At 41.7% G+C, this 20,782-nt stretch overlaps 1 protein-coding gene across 4 annotated transcripts in view; it reads left to right on the top strand.

Annotated features, from left to right (window-relative positions):
• ESYT2 (extended synaptotagmin 2) overlaps positions 1-20,782 on the top strand; it is a 69,255-nt gene that overhangs the window by 44,975 nt on the left and 3,498 nt on the right. Inside the window, exons 13-23 of one of the 4 annotated variants that reach the window (XM_028750857.2) lie at positions 828-923; positions 4,010-4,111; positions 7,780-7,842; positions 10,405-10,479; positions 11,070-11,156; positions 13,044-13,193; positions 13,363-13,748; positions 15,461-15,559; positions 17,523-17,654; positions 18,194-18,299; positions 20,707-20,756. In XM_028750857.2, the coding sequence (XP_028606690.2) occupies positions 828-923; positions 4,010-4,111; positions 7,780-7,842; positions 10,405-10,479; positions 11,070-11,156; positions 13,044-13,193; positions 13,363-13,748; positions 15,461-15,559; positions 17,523-17,654; positions 18,194-18,299; positions 20,707-20,756 (1,346 nt within the window). The remainder of the gene's footprint in view (positions 1-827; positions 924-4,009; positions 4,112-7,779; positions 7,843-10,404; positions 10,480-11,069; positions 11,157-13,043; positions 13,194-13,362; positions 13,749-15,460; positions 15,560-17,522; positions 17,655-18,193; positions 18,300-20,706; positions 20,757-20,782) is intronic. The other 3 variants (XM_028750858.2, XM_028750859.2, XM_028750860.2) reach the window with 3 other exon arrangements.

Below are 20,782 nucleotides of genomic sequence, written 5' to 3'. Positions count from 1 at the left end.
CATATTGCTTGATAAACAATGGTTTGTTATTGCATGTGCAAGAACCACAATGACCCTCAGGCTTCCATGCAGCTAGGAAGAGGACTTAAGAAGCTTTAACTTTCTGTTTTACGTAAACTGTGGCTTGCTGTTTTCTCCAAACTAGGATCATGGTATACAGATGCTAGCTACAGAAGCCATGGTTTAGAGTTGGCTTGAGTTGATTCAGAGTATATGCTAAACACAGTCCCTGGTTCAGGTAAAGCAGAAAGCAGAAAGAAAAATGGTTCTGAACCCTCCTTCAGCCATGTCGGAGGTGGATGGAGGCGTGTGTGATTCTGAGTCGCACAGTTACTTGTGCATGTCTTACCATGGCATTCCAACAGAGCCCCCCCCCCCCCCGCAATATACCATATTTTCCTGTCTATAAGACGCCCCTATGTATAAGATGCCCCTTATTTTGGGGGACTCGGATTTAAGAAAATGGGGGGAGATCTATCGGTGTATAAGATGCCCCCAACTTTGGACATTATTTTTTAGGAAAAAACCTAGTCTTATACAGTGGTACCTTGGGTTAAGAACTTAATTCGTTCTGGAGGTCCATTCTTAACCTGAAACTGTTCTTAACCTGAAGCACCACTTTAGCTAATGGGGCTTCCTGCTGCTGCCGCGCCGCCGGAGCACAATTTCTGTTCTCATCCTGAAGCAAAGTTCTTAACCTGAAGCACTATTTCTGGCTTAGCGGAGTCTGTAACCTGAAGCGTATGTAGCCTGAGGTACCACTGTACACGGGAAAATATGGTAATTAACTTGAACATTTCTTTTAAATTCTGCCTCTCTTACTTTAGGTTCTAAAAAGCATTCGAGCTGATAAAGATCAAGCCAATGATGGCCTGTCGTCAGCATTGCTTATTCTCTATTTGGATTCCGCAAGAAATCTGCCAGTAAGTCTCTTTGCGGTAATGGTATTTCTCTTCGAGTGATTCCCATTTTTTATTCTGTCACACATTGCTTATTACTAAGCCACTTTGCCTCACTAACTCACATTATGCCACGTTTTTAATTACATTTTCATCTGCATTCTGCAACATTAGCATCTTTTTATAGTAAACACACATTGCGACTGAGTCTGTTTGCGTCGCTGGTCTACCAATTGCATTTTCAGAACTTATAAAAGATTTTGATTAAAGTTGTAGCCTTGCAGGAAAACGCACGAGCAGTCCTATGAAAAGTGTGCCAAGCCCAATAGAAGTATATTCACTTGGATTCAAGAATGGATACTTTGGGGGCTTATATCTGTGCTTTTCTACGGTTAGGGCTGCAGTCTTAGGTATGCATAGTAAGACTGGTTGGTTTGGGTCCTGACTTTTGTTCCATGAATAGAAGGAGAGTTGTGCTGAGTGAAACTCTGCTTCTGTGAAGGGAAGATCTTTTGAATCACGGAGCAAAAAAGTAAAATAAAAAAAAAATCAGAGACCCAGGCTGTAGCTGAGCGAGCATATGTAGGATTATACTCCTTGTTTTATGATGGCATTGTTTGGAGTTGGCCACCGTTTTGTGAACATGGGAGTATGCACATAAAACAAAGCTTTTGTTTACTTCTTCCAAATAGCAGCTCCTATAAAGTAGTATAGGCTCTACTTGCTTCAGAACAAAAAAACCCATAATTCTGCAAGTGCAGATCTCCTGCCTATACTTATTTGGATCAAGGCCAACCATTTGATGTGCGTAACTTAATACCATTATTCCTTATAAGAGAATTCCCTGATTTAGGCTGTATGTCTTACGAGGTCTTCTCAGGCACAAAGGGAACCCTGAATGAAAAGAGAAATTACAAAGACAAGGAATTGCTTTTTTTAAAAAAATGAGCCCATAGTGCTGCTCTTAAGGAGTGATGATTTTCAAGGAACATTTCCAAAACGGGGATGTGAAAAATGAAGAAAACAAGCTGCACCTGTATCTTCTGTCAGGAGGGAGGCTTCACTTGGAAGCCACAAGCTGCAAAGACCCAAAGATAGGTTTGTGCATATACCAGACAGTGCCATCTTCTGCAGGAGAAGCTGAGCAGCAAGATCCAGTTGCCTTTCAGCTATTTTTCTGTATACTTCTGCTGGGTAGTTGGGAGCTGCTACTCTCCCAAGATTAGACGCTCTTCCATTGTAGGTTGTTCCCTTGCTCTGTTAATGAGTAATAGACTTGGTCATTTTTTAAGGCTGAGTTAAAGGGGACGCAGGTGGCGCTGTGGGTTAAACCACAGAGCCTAGGTCTTGCCAATCAGAAGGTTGGCGGTTCGAATCCCTGCAACGGGGTGAGCTCCCGTTGCTCGGTCCCTGCTCCTGCCAACCTAGCAGTTCGAAAGCACATCAAAAGTGCAAGTAGATGAATAGGTACCGCTCCGGCGGGAAGGTAAACGGTGTTTCCGTGCGCTGCTCTGGTTCACCAGAAGCGGCTTAGTCATTCTGGCCACATGACTCGGAAGCTGTACGCCGGCTCCCTCAGCCAATAAAGCAAGATGAGCACCACAACCCCAGAGTCGGTCACGACTGGACCTAATGGTCAGGGGTCCCTTTACCTTTACCTAAAGACTGCTCCTTCTTGACTCCATTCATATCTGCCTTTTGAAGAGATGGCAAACTTATTAAGGACCTTGAGTCTGCCTGCTCCCTGTTTTCTACCATGCAGACCAAATTTCAGAAGTGAATTCTGGAATGGCCCAGATTTGCTAATCTCTGGTGATATTTTAAAGACAAAGTAAGAAATGGATATTGGTCTTGGAGTACTTGCTTCTTACACTTGAAACAGTGCTATGCATCAGTATGTTTAAAGGTTAATTTTCTCAACGACACATTTTCTGTGCTGTTATTAAGGTTGCCAGGTGCAATCTTTACACTAATATTTTCGTTTTCTGCAATCATTGATACCGAAAGAAGTAACTTGTTTCAATCTAAAATGCTGGCGGTGGTTTTCCTGGTGTGTTTGGGGGACCGGGATTGGGAAAGTGTTGTGTAATGTCTTTATAAAAAAATAAAATGTGGTCACGTTTTTCTATTTCCTTTCCATTACAGGTTTAAAGGGGTTTTTTTAGTTTTTAGTTTTACGTGGAGAAACGTGAAACTTTTAAATAAACCAATGCATTGGGACATGATGTTCAATGTAGATTAATAAGTAACTGGGTGGATAGTGCATATGACTTTACAGGATCTCATAGCATAATTGAAGTTTACTTGATGGTGTGCTACTTGTTTAAGCAGTAGGGGAAGTGATATTACCTGCAAATTTACCGTTCAAGGGTCTCCTCTATCAGAAACATGTGTAAGGTAATCAGGGTGGGGGAACAGCTCTTGAGCAAAGAGTATAGCCATAGAGAAAGGATGAGGAACCTACCTATCCAGATGTTGCTGGAATCCAGCTGCCATTGGCCCCAGCCCCCTTTGGAAGGATCACTGGTCTCCTATCCCTGTCATAGAGGGTCACGGTAATCTGACAAAGGTGTTCAAAGTTTTGTTGGAAGAGATTGAAGCCTCTCTCTTGCCCAGATAGAACTTGGATCTGTCCAATGATTTAGTCACACCCACACCTTTATTTTTTAAAACGCTTCAAAACAGTGATTTGATGATGATAAATGGTTTAGGGATTCTCCTTCTACTGTATTAATTTTATTAATACATGATTGCCGGATATTGGGCCAGTTTGGGATTATGAAAACACCCTTTGTAAATTATAGTGAAACATACAAATGCGATTAAACACGTTTGCAGAAGGATGCGTAAGTAAAAGGTCCTATGATTTGCTGAAGTGGTACTGTAGATGGAAGCATGCAAACAATTGGGGGGCGGGAGTTACTTTGCTGTGTTAATGAGGTGAGACCAACAAATGGCAAAAATGATGACACATGTACCTTTGGTGGGTGCCAGTCTGCAATTCCAGACACCTTTGACTGTTTTCCTTAACTGTGCTAATGGTAAAGCTGCTTGTGCATTCATGCTGCCACAACCCTCTGCTTTCTTCTTCCATTTCCATCTTCCTAAAGAGTATCTACGAAGGAAACTTTGGGTGTGGATACTTAAAAGAGAGGAGAGCATCGGGACTAGTCTTTTGTGAAAATACTACCTCACTCTATAGAACACTATTTGTGAGTTCTCGGGTGTTACATGTGTATTATACATTCTCTCTCTTTTGTTTCTTTTAACCCGCCAGAGTGGATTGGTGCAACTAAACCCACTTAACCCTAATAGTGGAATGGTGGAAGCATGCAGTTTTTGTTCACACGCATGGCTTTCTTTTTTAAAGTGTGCAGTGTTGTTATTGCATTTCCAAACTGTTTTATCAGCTCGGTTTGTTAGGTATGTTTTGTTCATTTTAAACTAGCCTTTTCAAAGATTAGCATGTTTATTCGTTAATCTCCCTGGGTACTTTAGAAGAAATGCAGACGTTTGCTTGCAGCGAAATGAAACTGTCGTGGATTTTAAGAGCCAGCCTCTTTTGTGATGCTTTGGAAAATTAAGTGCAAGTTTTGTGGTGTGTTGTACGCGAGGGCCTGGAATCTCCTAGATTTGGTTCAAGTTGCACAATGAAACAGAAAGTTAGTTGTGTGTTCCCCAAGTTACATGGTAAATTTTGTGTTCTGTGCTGCGGGATGGAGGGAGCGTATTCCCCAATGGCCTTTTGTCACTAAGAAAAGGTCCCTGCAGTATTAGTGCTTCTACCAGTCGGAAATAATGACTTCTGTTTTGGCAACTATGGTTAGAATGCTAATAATGCATTGACAGTTGATGTCAAAATTAACATGCTTTTCAACTCATGGGCTTTTAAAGCGAAACACCTGTTTTCTCCCTACGATGGTAAACACTCACGTAACACATTTAGATTCTAAACCCAAGAAAGCCTGTAGATGCATTCATAGGCTGCAGTTTGAAATGCTGTGACCATTTCTTAGTCGCATAATCAAAACTTTTTTTAAAAAAAGAGGAGTTAGTTGGCCCAGATGTTGTCATTGTGACTCCAATGGCCTATTCACACACAAAACTCCTTTATATTGGGGGATCATTCATCAGTGCTTTGTGTGCTAATTCTAGTCTTATATTTAAGCACTAACCTGGTAGCTGTAGGTGCAGCTGGGAAACCGAGGAGGCAAGCCCACTCCATTCCCAATGTAGAAATTCAACTTTCTGCCCCTCTTTTGTCAGTCCCCGTCAGGCTAGTGTATTTATTACACTAACAGGCAGAGGGCCTTCTTGGTAGTGGCACCTGCCCTGTAGAATGCCCTCCCATCAGATGTCAGACAGATAAACAACTATATGACTTTTAGAAGACATTGGAAGGCAGCCCTGTATAGGGAAGTCTTTAATGTTTGATGTTTATTGTGGTTTTATATTTTGCTGGAAGCCACCCACAGTGGCTGGGGCAACCAGTCAGACGGGCGGCATATAAATAATGGCCTCGAGTCCTTTTATTCCTATCTGAATGATCCTAGATGTTTGCATTCATTTTATAAGTCTTTAGCTCATCAGTTTTGCACCTGGTGTAACATTTTATAACTTTTTATAAGCAGATGAGTCTTACTTGGAGGGGATAGGTACTTATCTCTTCCCTGGCCCTATTCTGGCTTTCAGTGGAACTGAGCTTAGGTGTGAATATCACATTTTAGGATTGTGTGTACATTCTCCAGCTCCATACTAACTTGATTTGGTGTTGAGTCAGATGTTTGCCAAATTGGGTTTGCTTCTAAGTTTCCTTTGAGAACCCAGCTTTAGTTCTGGTTCTGAAAATTACTTTAGAAGCACATTCAATATGGGTTTTTTTTTTTCATCCAGGGTAGTGACAGTCACATGTAATGCCAGGGCTCCTTGGCTGTGGTGCTGAGGAAATTTCACACATGGGATAAAGGTGCTCATAATCTCACATCCTGCCAATAGCTTTCTCAGCCCCATTTCTGTTGTACGTTGTGCCACATGTTGTGTCTCCCAAGTGCTAATTTCCCTTTCATGTTAAGTTGGCCTAGATGGGAATAGCTTGTTACAGCCGACAAAGATTTCTCTAGAAAAAAAATCCAATTTTAACAGCAACTTGAGCCAAATTAAGCTGGAGTTTGTGTTTCCCTTTTTTACTTTAGAAGTGGCTGACCCCCCTTCCCTGGTTTGGATAATTTTAAAGGCTCCTTTCCCTTCACAGACATTATAAAGTTTGCATGGCAGCAGCATGCAAACTGCAATCCCCTATACAACCCATTGATTTAATTCTGATAACGCTGCCTTCTCAGTTAAAGTGCCCACTTGAACTTAACACGATTCTTTAAAAAATAAGAGTACGGCAAAATTTCAGCAGGATCGCAAACTTTTAACGTACTCGTGACATTCGTGAACCCCTAAAATTAAAGCAGCAAGAGCTATCAGTGACTGAACCTTGCATATCAAGAATTAGCACATATAGAAAAAAGAATACGGGACCTACGGGTACATGCAATGTAAAATTATTTGGGTTGTTTCTAAACCTTATAGGCCACTTTTTTCTTTCAGTCTATATACATAGCTGTCAACTTTTCCCTTTTCTTGCGAGGAATCCTATTCGGAATAAGGGAATTTCCCTTTAAAAAAAGGGAAACGTTGACAGCTATGTCTATATAATAGTGCACATAGCTATTCTAAGTGGCTTATAGAAACAGGCCAAGTTCCTGCACGTTGTGTTGTCAGTTCTTGATTCTTAAGGCTCCTTCCCAGGTTGCCAGTAGCATGAGTGTGGTATGTACACAACTCTTTGAAATGCTCCTGACTCAAATTGACCCATTGCTTCAAGAAGAACTTCATGTTCTTGAGTGTACTTATTGGGTTACTTATGGCCCTGGGAAATAAATTTCTTTCTGAGGAGCTATATTCAGAGATAAGAAACTATGTCCATTCTCTCTCTTACCCCCCTGAAGAAGGAAGGAACACAAAACATTGCAGTCCTGTATACCTCACGTTTCTAGTTCTTTCCAACAGGTTTGTGGGATTGGTTTTTTGTTTTTGTTTCAATGCATGACTTTCACATCAAAACTCATGCTGTACCCTGAAACAGAGACAAATGTATGTGTCTAACAACCAGATTATTCCACCCCCGCAGAAAACAGGAAAAAAATCCTGTGCAATTGAATTTTTAAAGAGTTATTTCTGGAACAATCTAACTTTCTCTTCCTGTTTTGGGTTACAGCATGACTGCAGAGTTGCTTATGTTACTGAACAGCAAATGCCATGAGCTTTCAAAGCAGAACTTTCCCATTAAATATTATGTTCTGCTTCAAAACCCCATGGGGTGAAAACGGCACTCTGAACACCTGTTTGCTTTCTTTTGAAGCCCCTTCTCCTATTCAGCTGGTAGCATTGCAGTTTTTCTTGGTAGCTTAATTCTTAATAGCTTGCCTGAGTCACTTCTGGGGTGATGCAGCTATTACCAACATAAAATGAGAAGATGTTAATGGAAATGGTCAGAGGCCAATCTTGTTTAAATCCACTCCTATTCGTACATCTCCAATTCAAAAAAGAAATTTATGTTGCGTCGTACTGTTTTGAAAAGAGAATAATAAGGGAGAAGAATATTGGCCCTGCTGGAAGAAAGGGTGTCTAATTAGAATACTGGAATTAAAGATAGAATGAGAACAAAAGACTTCGTCGTATTATTTTGAAATAATCATTTTGTTGTTTCCCCGTCATTCCGAGAATGTCCCCCCCGGTCCCCTGTTGTCCTGTCCTTACTTAACCACCATAGAACTGCTTCATTGCATGCCTTATTAACCCTTTGTATGTTCATTTTCTTCTGATTTAAAAGCATAATCCATTAGAGTATAATCCAGATGCCTTGAAGAAGTCGGCTGTTCAGAAAGCCCTGAAGGTAAAGCTAATACACCTTTCCATTTAAAGTCACAACGTTAAATGGAGTCACATAGTCACCTGTAACAAATTGACATTCCTATGTATTTTTTTGTGCCACAGAACGTAATCTTACTACTTGTTACCAGGCATTAAGACACAGAGTGTTGATCTATTTGTCTGTGAGGCAGCACACCGAAGATCGTATCAGTGTAGCATTGTAAACATTAAAACCTTATTATAACTAAGCAAAAACAAAGCTGTAAACAAAGACAAAACTACCAGATTCTACTGTGAATCATGCATTTACTGTATTTAAAGCGTAATCAAATTTATCAGTAATCTGTGATGGAAGCTGAAGTCTTCATTATTAGGTTAGTACAAGGGGCACTTTAAGAATATTACGATTATAGAGTTGGAAACAATCTCAGAAGGTCATCTAATCCAACCCTCTTCTGATGCAGGAAATCAAAAATTGTTCTGCTTAAAAACCTGTAACAAAAAGGAATCCATAGTAGTTCCTTATGTTTAGTCTAAATCATTTCTGTTGTAATTTGAGCCCATTGGTTCATTCCTATCTTCCAGCACAGCAAAACATCAAAATGAAATTGATTAGAAACTAGCTTTGTAGACTTACTCATAGCAGCATGTTTCAGGATTACCCTTATAGGTACTGGCCAGAATTCACATAGACCAGTGGCAACCATAAATTGAGTTCTGTCAAGTAGCAGGAGGGTGCCTGCAGTATATTTACCATAGGAGTAATCTTTCCAAAATATGTTTGCAGCACAGAGACACTGAAAGACGTAATTAGTGCCATTGGTTGGAAAGAAAGGATTATTTACAAACATCTGTATGCATATGCAAATGCCCATAGTCAGCCTCTCCTCCCCGGAAACAATCTTAACTGGAAACAGGGTCAAAGGGGATGGATATAATTTTATTTTATTTATTAAGTTTATATATCTCGGGATCACAGGGTGTTTTACAGTAATTGTCCTTTTCTTGTTCAATATTCCTGGAATATTTATGCACCACTTTACAGCACTGGATTAGGAAAATATAAAGAAATTTCCTCTATTGGGAGAGATTTTTACATTCATAGACAGTTCAGTGCACTGCAAAAATACACATTTTGCTTATCCTTCTTCTGTATTTAAAAAAAAAAAAGATTCTTAACTGCAGCGTTCAGGAAGACTAAAAAGAGAGAGTAACATAAAGGAAACCTGTGAATAGTGAGAAATAAGAAGGGATAGGCATAACTATTTGGAAAATGGAAAGTCAAGCACCCAGTAAACAAAAAGTTCAATCTTGTAAAGGTTGGTGGCTGAGAACTTGATTTAATGTTATCTACTTCATTCAGTGATCACTAAACCAGTTTCTTGGCAAACAGCCCCATAGTTAATATTTGGGGGGGGGGCATGTTTGGTGAGGATCAAAGGAACGCTCCTTTTATTCTCCTGAGCACATAGATGATTAATGATATGGCTTATTTCTTTTAAAATTGAGTATTTTGTATGAGAAATTGAATTTGCACTTAAAGATGAATTGCAATAAAAAAACCCTTCTGATTTGATAGGAATCAAAACATGCTGTATGATTCTCCTAATCTAAAAGTTTTAGCTTTATTCAGTGAAAGATGATGATCACTAAAAAGAGAGGCATTAACAATAGCTTGTGTATCAATTAAATCTAAATTTTAAAATATTTTTATTTGAAAATTTCAGGACAACAGCTGATTTAATACATGTTTATAAACCTCTAACCATTTAACATAGTTTATTAACCTCTGCTTTTTAAGCATTTTAATTTGTCCTATGTCTCAAGTTCAAATAAATTTGTTAACAATCTAGGTAATGACTTTTAACAACATTAATAGCTGCTTCGGATTAACTGTTGTATATACTTCTCTTTTTAATGAAAGCGTTTCTGTGAGACATTAATTTAAAGCATGTTAACAGACATTCACAATTGGGGAATGTTCAGTTTCTGTGAAATGATGATAAGTCACTGTTTACTTTTTGCAGTTTGACCTAATGGTATGCAACTGGGGAGCAAGGCTCAGACATGACAGATGGTTGGGTAAACCTATAAGTAAACCTATAAGATATCATAGCGCATCTCCTTCTTTGCTTCTCCCCCCTTCAAAAAGAAAAGAAAAGATGTTTTATGAGTCTGAAGTTCAGCTTAATCATAATATTCCATCATACATATAATAAAAATAAGCTTTCTAAGCTTGCGCTTTATCCATATCCCCCATCTGCATGCAGACCGCAACATTCATTTATTTTTTTCTGGGATTTGAAATGCTTATTAACAGATTGAGAGGTTGAACTTTATGGAACAGTTTCATTCAAAAGTGTGTGGGGGGGGGGGAATATGGGAAGGAATTTGAAACTCAGTTGTGTTGGTAGTATCCCTGTACAGAATATTTCAAGGTAGGTGTGTGTGATTGCTGTTTGCCTCATAACCTATAAACAACTTTGTAAAGAATACAAAATAAATGGGTGGAGGGCTGGGTTCGATTGATGGAAAGCCCGAATGAGATATTAAAAGAATTTCATTTCCCCCCCTTCGTCTTCAGTCAGGAAAGAAACTAAATAGCAACCCCAACCCCCTTGTTTTGCTGACTGTTGGACACAAGGCACAAGAAAGTAAGGTAAGCTCAAAGACCTAAATCTACCTTGGATAAATATTGAGGTATTCTTGTGAATTCATTGCTCGCAGTTGTTTACGTGTTACATGTAATAGGAGAGACGTTTGCAATCCTCCTCTTATTGAGAAGCAGGCTGAGGGCAGGTTAATTTGTTAAACCAAAGAAAAATGAGTGACATTTGTGTTGTAACCCATTCTCAAGGACTGGGCCTTTATTACTCTTGTATCTTACTTTTCCTTTAAGGAGCCTCTTTAGTCATCCTCATAACCTTGTGAATTGTGTTAGGCTGAGAGACAATGAGAGACTTGCCTGAAGCCGCCATCTAGCAACTGAAATGGGGTTTTAAACTTCAGTTTCCTACATCCAAACCCACACTCTTGCCATTATGTTACTCTTGGATATGCTGGGAAAGTCATTTAAATCTATAAGGGGCATTAATTCACCATGTAAGCTTCCATGTGATTTTTCTAGTCCATATGAACTTTACCGTTTTTTCAGAGTACAGTGTGTGAAAGTTGCAAGGCAACTGTATAAACTGAGCTTATTTTTAGCCATTAATTGTAATAAACAAACTTCTCCCTACCCCTCAATAGATTCGTTACAAGACCAATGAACCTGTATGGGAGGAAAACTTCACTTTCTTTATTCACAACCCTAGACGGCAAGAGCTAGAAGTTGAGGTAAGATGTCTTTCTCCTCTGAGGTCTTTGCCTCTCCCCTGTTTATACCAGTCAGGGGTCTGCAACCCGCGGCTCCGGAGCTGCATGTGGCTCTTTTACACCTTTGCCGCGGCTCCGGGGCGGATACTAGCGAGGGGAGGAGGCGCATTGTGCGCCCCGACACTCCCCACTGTGGTGGGCACTGTACTGGCTGTGACGTCGCATGGGGGCGGTGCGTGCGTTAGTCACGCACCGTCCCGACATCACCTTCCCGCCCGCTGTCAGATCGCGGCTCCGGAGATATATTTGTTTTAAATGTCGCAATGGTTTTGCGGCTCCCAGTTGTTGTTTTTTCTTCGGAAACGGGTCCAAGTGGCTCTTTTTGTCTTAAAGGTTGCAGACCCCTGCCCTAAGTAATCCCTTCCAACAGTGGCGTAGCGTGGGTTGTCAGCACCCGGGGCAAGGCAAGTAATTTGCGCCACCTAACCCATGGATTTGCGCCCCCTAACCCATGGATTTGTGCCCCCTAACCCCCAGTTGTTGCGCCCGGTGCGGCTAGCCCCCCTGCACCCCCCACGCTACGCCACTGCCTTCCAATATCCGTGGGTTACTTTTCTCCTTCCCCCATCTAGTATTTTGATTCCACCGTTCCTAAAACAGCATGGCAATACAGTGGTACCTCGGGTTAAGAACTTAATTCTTTCTGGAGGTCTGTTCTTAACCTGAAACTGTTCTTAACCTGAGGTATCACTTTAGCTAATGGGGCCTCCCGCTGCCGCCACGTGATTTCTGTTCTCATCCTGAGGTAAAGTTCTTAACCCAAGGTACTATTTCTGGGTTAGCAGAGTCTGTAACCTGAAGCGTCTGTAACCCGAGATACCACTGTATCTTCTAGATGAGTAGTCATGTTAATGTGTTGCAGGAAAAAAGGTATTTTAGCACCTTACACAGTAATACATTTGTCATGGCATGAGCTTTTGGTTTATGGTATGTTTGAGGCTTTGCCCTGGTGCCAATGAATCTTACTCCCTTGGACATGAAGTTATTAGGATGCTTACCTCTCCTTCCTTGAGAAGTGCATGGAGCAAAAGAAAGTTTGAAGAGTTGACACTCTTTCCCACTTCCTCCTTCAGCTCTATGTCCAAGGCTCATATTTATTCTATGGGATCCAGCTTTTCCACAGATCCCTTGGGAAAGCGAAGTGTGTGCATTCTTTCTTCTTTCTTGCTTCTCTAGTAGGGTGAATGATCTGATGAGAAAGGTAGTGATCAGAGGCGGTGGCATTCATACTACTCTTTCAAAAATCCAAAGGTGTCTATGGGCCTAAAACGTTAGTGACCTCTGTAAGATTCCCAAAAAAACAAAAACCCCAATCTTGAGGCTTCTACTCATTTGGATGACAAGATCTTGGGTAACCTTGTGTCACTTCTGCAAATGCTGAACAGTTTGCACAGTCAAATTTGTTTTACTAGACCAGGCAGTAGCATTTTAAACAGCTTCTATAATGTTTCTATTGGTGGTCACAGTAAACCTGACTGCATCTGGTGCTGGAATTTGGATGTCTTCTCAAATGGAGCTGATGGCCATGAATCTAAAGCCCCCCAGTGTGAGCCTTCAAACTCAGCTATTATTATTTATATATGAATCATTACATTTTTGTTTTGCTCGGTTCCAGACAGCAGTTCTACTTTAATTCGACTTTGGCAGATTATTGCCTTTTCCATAGAAATAACACCATTGAGTAAAATAACGGCTTTTCTCTCTGCAACCAGTTAGTGAAGAAGCATGAAGTTGTTGTTGTTGTTTAAAAAAGGTGTTTTATTGAAAAGTCGCTGATCCTCTTTATGAGTTTGAGTCAGTTTTATTTAAAATGTTCAGTGTGCTCAGTTTCTTCTCCTTCTCCAATAGGTCAAGGATGAACAACACCAGTGTTCCTTGGGAAATTTCAAGCTTCCTCTAAGTCAGCTTCTTGAAAGTCAAGATCTAACTATGCATCAGAGATTTCATCTTAGCAATTCTGGTCCAAACAGCACTGTAAACATGAAGATTGCACTCAGGGTACATGATCTCAATGAATATGTGTTAAAGAACTGGGGTAGTGACATGCAAATATATGTTCCCAAGTTTGGAAGAAAACAAATTGCATTAAAAAAAGAAAATAAATTGCAGTTCCTTTCTGTACTGCGCCAAGAAATTAATGCCATGTTCTCTGTTCTGTGGCTTCTAGATTCTTTCTCTTGAAAAGCAAGAGAGGTCTCCAGACCACCAACACTCAGCCCAAGTGAAGAGGCCCTCCGTTTCCAAAGATGGAAGAAAAGGTTCTTTCAAGCCTCAGGTCCCCAGTTCTCCAGCAACTGACTTGAAAAAACACCCAGTTTCCACAACAACAGACACTGATAAAAAGACTGATGTGGTTGAAAAAAGCCATCCATCTAATCCTAGTCCTCAGTGGCCAACAGATCTCAGCAGAAGCTCATCCAGTCTCCTTGCCTCCAACTTGAGCTATTCTCCCAGCCACCTTTCAGTCAAAGAACCTACTCCAAGTATCGCTTCGGACATATCACTGCCCATTGCCACGCAGGAGCTGCGGCAGCGGCTGAGACAACTTGAAAAGTATGGTCCTGAATTCTTTTTACATTAGGTTTTAGGCTAGGAAGGAACCAGGAAGGCCATCAAATGTAATGGATGTGAGGAGCTAGGGTTCCTTTCACAACAGGACATGTAGTCTAGACAAGCTTCATCAACCTGGTGTCCTCCAGCTGTTTTGAGCTGTGTAGCTGTGCTAGCTGGGGCTGATGGGAGTTGTAGTCCAAAACATCTGAAGGGCACCAGATTGATGAAATCTTGTCTAGACTACAAAGTGTGATATTGCAGCAAACATATGAACATTGATGAGAAGGTGCCTTCAGCATCCCTATCTAACTATGACTTGAAATAACAAATCCTTCCTGGTTCCGATAATTGTGTTCAATTAGGCTTTGCTTTATGCCCAGAACCTATCTTGTAAGCCTCTCCAGGGAGAACGATACTTTTTCCAAAAACACTGGCATATGTTGACACAGTCTTACTGACCACTGAGAATTACAAACTGAAACTTGGCTTGTGAGGTCTTAAAATAAAGATTATGTAGCTTGATAACAGCTGGCATCCTTAGTCTATAAATAGCAACTATACCTAATTTGCCATTGCACAGCAGATAAATTAACAGTGCAGTATTATCCGATGTAAAAATATTTGTTGCTTCTGCAACTCAGTGGAGTTTTTGACAACAGAACATATGAGTAAACAGTTCTCATTATTATAGTTGCCTTCGCCTTTGTAGGTATGTCTTTAAATTTGCCAACCTAAATTGAACCCCATTCTGATTGGTATACTAGTTCACATTCTGTTGGCTCTTTCTAACCTAAATGTGAGGCACACAGTGAGGATCCTTTTTCAACTAACATGGAGAGCTCATATTGTCAGTTGACTTCTCTGTATTATTCTCATGCATTTAGTAACTTGGGAGTGTTTCTCCATTCAGATGTATAAGCTTCTGAATGTAACAGAATGTTATTTTGACTTTACAGCTTTCTTAAACATATTTATCACCCTTTGTTTCTTAAAACTACTGTGCCTGAAGAACAGTTCATGCAGTCTGCTGACATTTGCACACAGCAGCAATCACCTAACATGCTGCATCTGTACATTGTACTGTACACTGTACCTTCACTGTACATTGTACTGTACTGTAACCTTCACTGCAGAGTAGATATGAAGCATGCTCTAGCATCGTTGTCGGAGGCAGTGTGCCTCTGAATACCAGTTACTGAGAATCTCAAGTGGGGAAAGTGTTCCTGTTGGATTCCTATAGATTAGATGAGCTTTCGTTCTGCTCCTCCAGGCTATCTATCTCCACTGTATTTATACCAGAAAAAGCTGGGTTAAAACAGCATGCAGCATGACTTCTGAGTTTGTGAAAGGTCATATCCTTACTATTGAGGGGATAAAAACTTTCAAGAAAACAAATAAACCTGCTTATGTATGTCAGTTGCTTCCCCAACATGGCAACTGAATATTGACAGTATTATGAGCCAGTGTGGTGTAGTGGTTAAGAGCGGTAGTCTCGTAATCTGGTGAACCAGGTTTGCTTCCCTGCTCCTCCACATGCAGCTGCTGGGTGACCTTGGGCTAGTCATACCTCTCTGAAGTCTCTCAGCCTCACTCACCTCACAGAGTGTTTGTTGTGGGGGAGGAAGGGAAAAGGAGATTGTTAGCCGTTTTGAGACTCCTTAAGGTAGTGATAAAGCAGGATATCAAATCCAAACTCCTCTTCTTCTTCACAGTGGCACAACGTTAGGACAGTCTCCGTTGGGACAGATTCAATTAACAATTCGGCACAGCTCACAAAGAAACAAACTTATGGTTGTGGTTCACACATGTAGGTGAGTATTATATTGCTTCTTTCTGTATCTTGCAGCAAAACTACTATTATTCATTTTAATCCAATTATATCCTGCTCCACTGCTGATAACAAAGCAGTTCACCTTTACAATACACAGTAGAACAACAACAACGAACCCAACAACAGAATATAACCATAAAAGCCATCTAACCATTCCCACAAACTGTCCTGTGGCTCAGCAGATCTCTCAGCCTAACTGTCCCAGGTGAAGGGTTATGTCTGCAAAAGCCAATGAAACTAATAGTTGAAGACCAATGGACCTCTAGAGGCAAAGATGTCGACACAACACAACACAACCAGGAAGCCTTTTGAATAGGCCACAGTTCCTTGGGTATCACGGGACGGCGGTATCCTAAGAAGGGCTCCCTCCAGTTGTAGAAACTGGGAAAAGCGTTGTGTCATGTATCTGTATAGACCTTTGTAAATTGATGGCAACACTTTGAATTGGGCTTGGAAGCAAACAGCCACTGCAGGTCATGGAGAATAGGAGTAATACGGCTTTGAATTGGCCGATCACTCTTAAGTCACTGAACACCGGCTTTCTCCACTAGCGGCAGCCTCCTAGCAAGCTGTACAGAAGCCCCATGTAGAGCACATATTGTAGTAATCCAGACAAGAACTTACCAGGGCATGGATCACCGGGGTTGCATTCAAGTGTCCATTTGTTCACTATATAAGAGAGATTCCCTACCTTTAGCTGTTCATTTCATTTGTTTTGTTTTGTTTTAATAAAATTGCTTTTAATGTTGGTTTTTTTTTATTGACCGTTACATTTTATTTTCTTTGAAACATTTTGTTAAATATACTGCAGTAGAATAATAGCAATGCTCAGAGCAATATGTAACCGTAAGCAGCAACTGTCTACCATTGGCTTCTGTTATTGCAATGTAGTAGAGGCAAGCCCCCTCCCTTCCACCAGCACCATCTACCTTATTCAGAAGTGTCATTTGAGCCCTGCAGCTCATTCTGATAATCTATTCATTATATAATTTGCATGAGTATGTGTGGATTCCAGGCCACTTCCCTAGAAGGACCACCGTAGCTGTCTGTATAGCGAATACGTTGCAGAGGGGGCCATATCTTCTGGACAGATGATGTTCCAGATGTGCCCCCAGAACTAACATTTGCAGAATCTTGGATAAGAGGACAGGGGAAAGATATTTCCCTGAGTCTCTGGAGACCTGATACCTGTCAGGGTTGGCAGCACTACTGTGGGTGGACCATTGTTCTAAGTCCAGCATCAGATTGTATTAGCCCAAAGCACAGGATAGTATTATCCCAAATAAGTTTTGAGGCTTATTACTGAGCCGCTGAAATGATCTAGACTTCGTTTGTGACAGTTGAAATGTTAAGAAACCATGTCTAATAAAAAATGAGATATTGAAAACATTTTAAAGTGCTTTCCCTAGAGAAATTATGGGCAGTTGCACAATTGCCACTAGGATATTACAGTGTTTTGCTAAAATTTGGATTTGTGTCTAAAAGGAACTTGGGTAAGAAATGGGGAGTTGGTGGTTCATTATCTCCACCATATTCCTAATTTATCCCTGAATAACACTGACCCAAGAAGAAGCTACATTCCTAATAACACACATGAGAAGGTGGTGATGAGTGGCAAGGAGTTTCACTCCTCTGTCTTTTTCATGTGGTTTGACAGCCCATCACCTCTCCATTAGTGCTGTTTCCTGAGCTCTTATTTCTTTCAGTTGCCTCATATTGAAAGCTACTTGCAACCAGAATCCTCTTTCTGGGAGGCAAGAGAGTGATTGTGTATACAGTAGGCAATATGTTAGGAGAGAAGAGATTAAGAATCAGCACATACAGAAGACAGTCAGTCTAGAGGATGAATACTGAGGCAGTTGGCGTGAATACTGAGACAGTGCACTTACAAAAAATTTTTTTGTCCTCTGTTGTAATGTGGTTATTTTGTGTTTCTTTGATAGAAATCTAATTGCCTTTTCAGAAGAAGGATCTGACCCCTATGTCCGAATGTATTTATTGCCTGACAAGAGGAGATCAGGAAGAAGAAAAACAAGCGTTTCAAAGAAGAATTTAAATCCAGTGTTTGATCAGGCGTATGTTGCAGTTTCTCATTTGTTGTTTTTACAACATGGAGTTGACACAATCTTCCTTTGTTTGCAGTGAAATAGAAGTAATCAGTAGTATGCAGTAAACTGTTTAGGAGTAAACAGATTTCCCAAGTTTGTGTTTTCTTTAACACTTATTTTAAAACATGGGAACATGGTTTAGTACAATGTCTGTTTTAAAAGATTATTGGCTTTAATAGCCTGGTATGCTTAGAAAGTAGAGATGGACAGAAATCTCAGAAAGCAAATAGTTTTGCAGAGGGAAGTGCTCACCATGAGGTGAGAGAGAGTTTATGTTCATGAATATTTTTGCATGGAAGTTCAGTTGGAATCTCTCAAAGGCTGCTTTCAGAATTTCAGGGATTTCCCTCCTGCAGACCTGTTTTGCAGTTTAGAAATACAATTTAATAAAAATATAAACAGAGATTCTAAACCTGCTGGGTATCCTGTATCCGATGCCTTATTGTGTTCCAATTCATAAGCTCACTTTAAGATTGTTTTCTCTGAAAGATTGTTTCCCTTTTCAGCTTTGATTTCAGTGTTTCGTTACCTGAAGTACAGAGAAGAACGTTAGATGTAGCAGTGAAGAACAGTGGAGGTTTCTTATCCAAAGACAAAGGGCTGCTTGGTAAGGTAAGTTACAGATATAAAGAAAAAATACCATGGAATGCCGGTGCAGGTAAGTGTGAGTTAAAATGTTCTTCCTTTCTCAAAATGCTACAGCCTAGAATCATCAGCAAAGCTGAATGTTGGAAGGTGCAAGAGATGCAAAATGGAGTACTTTGTTTTGACTGAAGATTCAAATCAAAGGAATTATATAGCACATAGTTAAACTATGGAATTCTCTACCACAATATGCAATGAGGGCTTTAAAAGACACATTCTTGGAGGATGTGCTCACCTCCTGCTTGTGGGCTTCCCATAGACATCTAGCTGACCACTGTGACTACAGACTGCTGGACCAAATGAGTCTTTGGTCTGATCCAGCAGAACTGTTCCTACTTCCTTATGTAATGGTTAGCAGCTTCTCTTGTAAGCAGAATGGTGATTAACCACAGAGAGAGACAGTCTTAAGAACAGAGGGGCTTTAATCATCACATCATAGGAATGTAGGAAGTCAGACCACTGGTCCATCTAGCCCAGTATTGTCTGTGCTGACTGGCAACAGTTCTCCAGGATTTCAAACCAGCATCTCTCCCATTCCTACCTGGAGATACTGGGAATTGAGCATGGGGCCTTCTCTGTGCAGCAGCGTAGGAGCCACAAGTACCGTATTTTTCGCCCTATAGGACACACTTTTCCCCCTCCAAAAATGAAGGGGAAATCTGTGTGCGTCCTATGAGGCGAATACAGGCTTTCGCTGAAGCTTGGAGAGCGAGAGGGGTTGGTGCGCACCGACCCCTCTCGCTCTCCAGGCTTCAGGAAGCTATCCGCAAGCCTGGGGAGCCCGCGGGAGTTCCCGCAGGGCTCCCCAGGCTGCGGACAGCAGCCTGCTGCCTGGCGCGCGGGGCTCCCTGAAGCAGAGCGCCCCCCGCACCAGGCAGACATCCGCAGCGTGGGGAGCCTGCTGCCCGGCATGCGAGGCGCCCTGAAGCAGAGCGCCCCTCGCGCCGGGCAGACATCGGCCAGCCCCACAAGCTCGGGGGACAGCGGGGAGGCGGAGCACCGCCATACCGCTGTTCCCCGACCTGGTTTTGGGGGGGTAATAAAGGAAAGTTTTTTTCCTTTATTCCCCCCCCCCCAAAAAAAAACCTAGGTGCATCCTATGGGACGGAGCGTCCTATGGGACGAAAAATACGGTAGTTAGCCCACTCCCCGCAGTGTTGTGCAACGCAGCAGATCTGGACCACCTGAGGAAATCTGAAGCAGCTGGGCCTTCCATAAAGTCACCAGCCATTACAGAAATGGTAGGAGGGCAGCCTTGCACCTCGGCCTTGGCTCTTGACTCTCACCCCAGAAACTGCACTGCTAGAAATAGACAATGTGACTTTGTGTGAGAGGAGAGTTATCTACCTGCCTTTTGTCTGAGCAGAGTTGCCGCTTGCTGTAGCCTCAGGACCTGAGCTATAGGCCCCAGGCTGGTGAGCTTGCCAGTACCCTTGCAAGGCCTCCAATAAATACCCAGTCCTTGTGATGATGCAGCCAGAATGTATCTCCTTGACCTTTGGTTTATTAAAGCTTGCCAGAGTGAAGTGAAGGCATGAGGCAGGAGTTGGTAATGCAGGTGAGCTGTGCACAGGCAAGCTGCCAGCTAGCTCTGCGGAGGCTCTTTTTATTAGCACAGTATGCAAACCTAGGCAGATACATTTTGGACTCTGACCTTTACACATCTTCCAATCCCGAGATCGAGGGGTGGTACAAAGTTATTTTGGCACCTGTTTCCACCGCATCATTTCCCCCTTGAACAATGTATGACGAAGGAGACAAAGGTCACAGATGGGGCACGGCAGACCACTAAGAGAGCAAAGGTTAGATAGAGGGCATGATGTTCAGACAGCTGTGGCTTTGTCTGCAGGTGGGAGTGTGCTCCGCACCCGAAGGTCACGCGTTCAGACAGCTGAGGCCTGTCTGCGGGAGGAAGTGTGCTCCACACGCGGCGGTCATTCCTTCACCAGAGGGGTATCCCCAAGTGGTTTCAGGGTGTGGTCAATGCATCTTCGTGGTCCCAGCTGTCCTGAAAGGTGGCGAGTTGATCACTCTTGAAAAAGCTCACCCTGGACACTCACTGATTGCAACTTCCAACCTTAAAACTCCCTTTTTAGGCAAGGTGATTGAGGCTTGTGGCGCAACAAATGCAAGTACCGATCCAGATTCAGCACATGGGAATTCTATATCATTCCTGTGCCGCAAAATGTGTTGCTGAATGCTGTCACAATGTGACTCGAGCCTTTAAAGTTTGAGAGATGGCATCAGCAAAAGTTCTACTTAAGCAGCTGTAGGGCACTTACAATTAAAAAAACTAAGTGTTAAATCACTCCCGCAGGATATTAGCAGGCCCAGATTTCTCTGAACTTAATTAGCTGCTTCTTTTCTTGCATAGGTATTGATACCACTGGCTTCTGAAGAACTTTCCAAGAGTTGCACCCAGTGGTAAGTACAATCACACTGGCACTCTT

The sequence above is a fragment of the Podarcis muralis genome, chromosome 12 (genome assembly GCF_964188315.1).
Source record: "Podarcis muralis chromosome 12, rPodMur119.hap1.1, whole genome shotgun sequence".
Lineage (NCBI taxonomy): Eukaryota > Metazoa > Chordata > Lepidosauria > Squamata > Lacertidae > Podarcis > Podarcis muralis.
The sequence above is the reverse complement of the archived record's forward strand: the minus strand, read 5'-3'. Positions and strand labels throughout refer to the sequence as shown.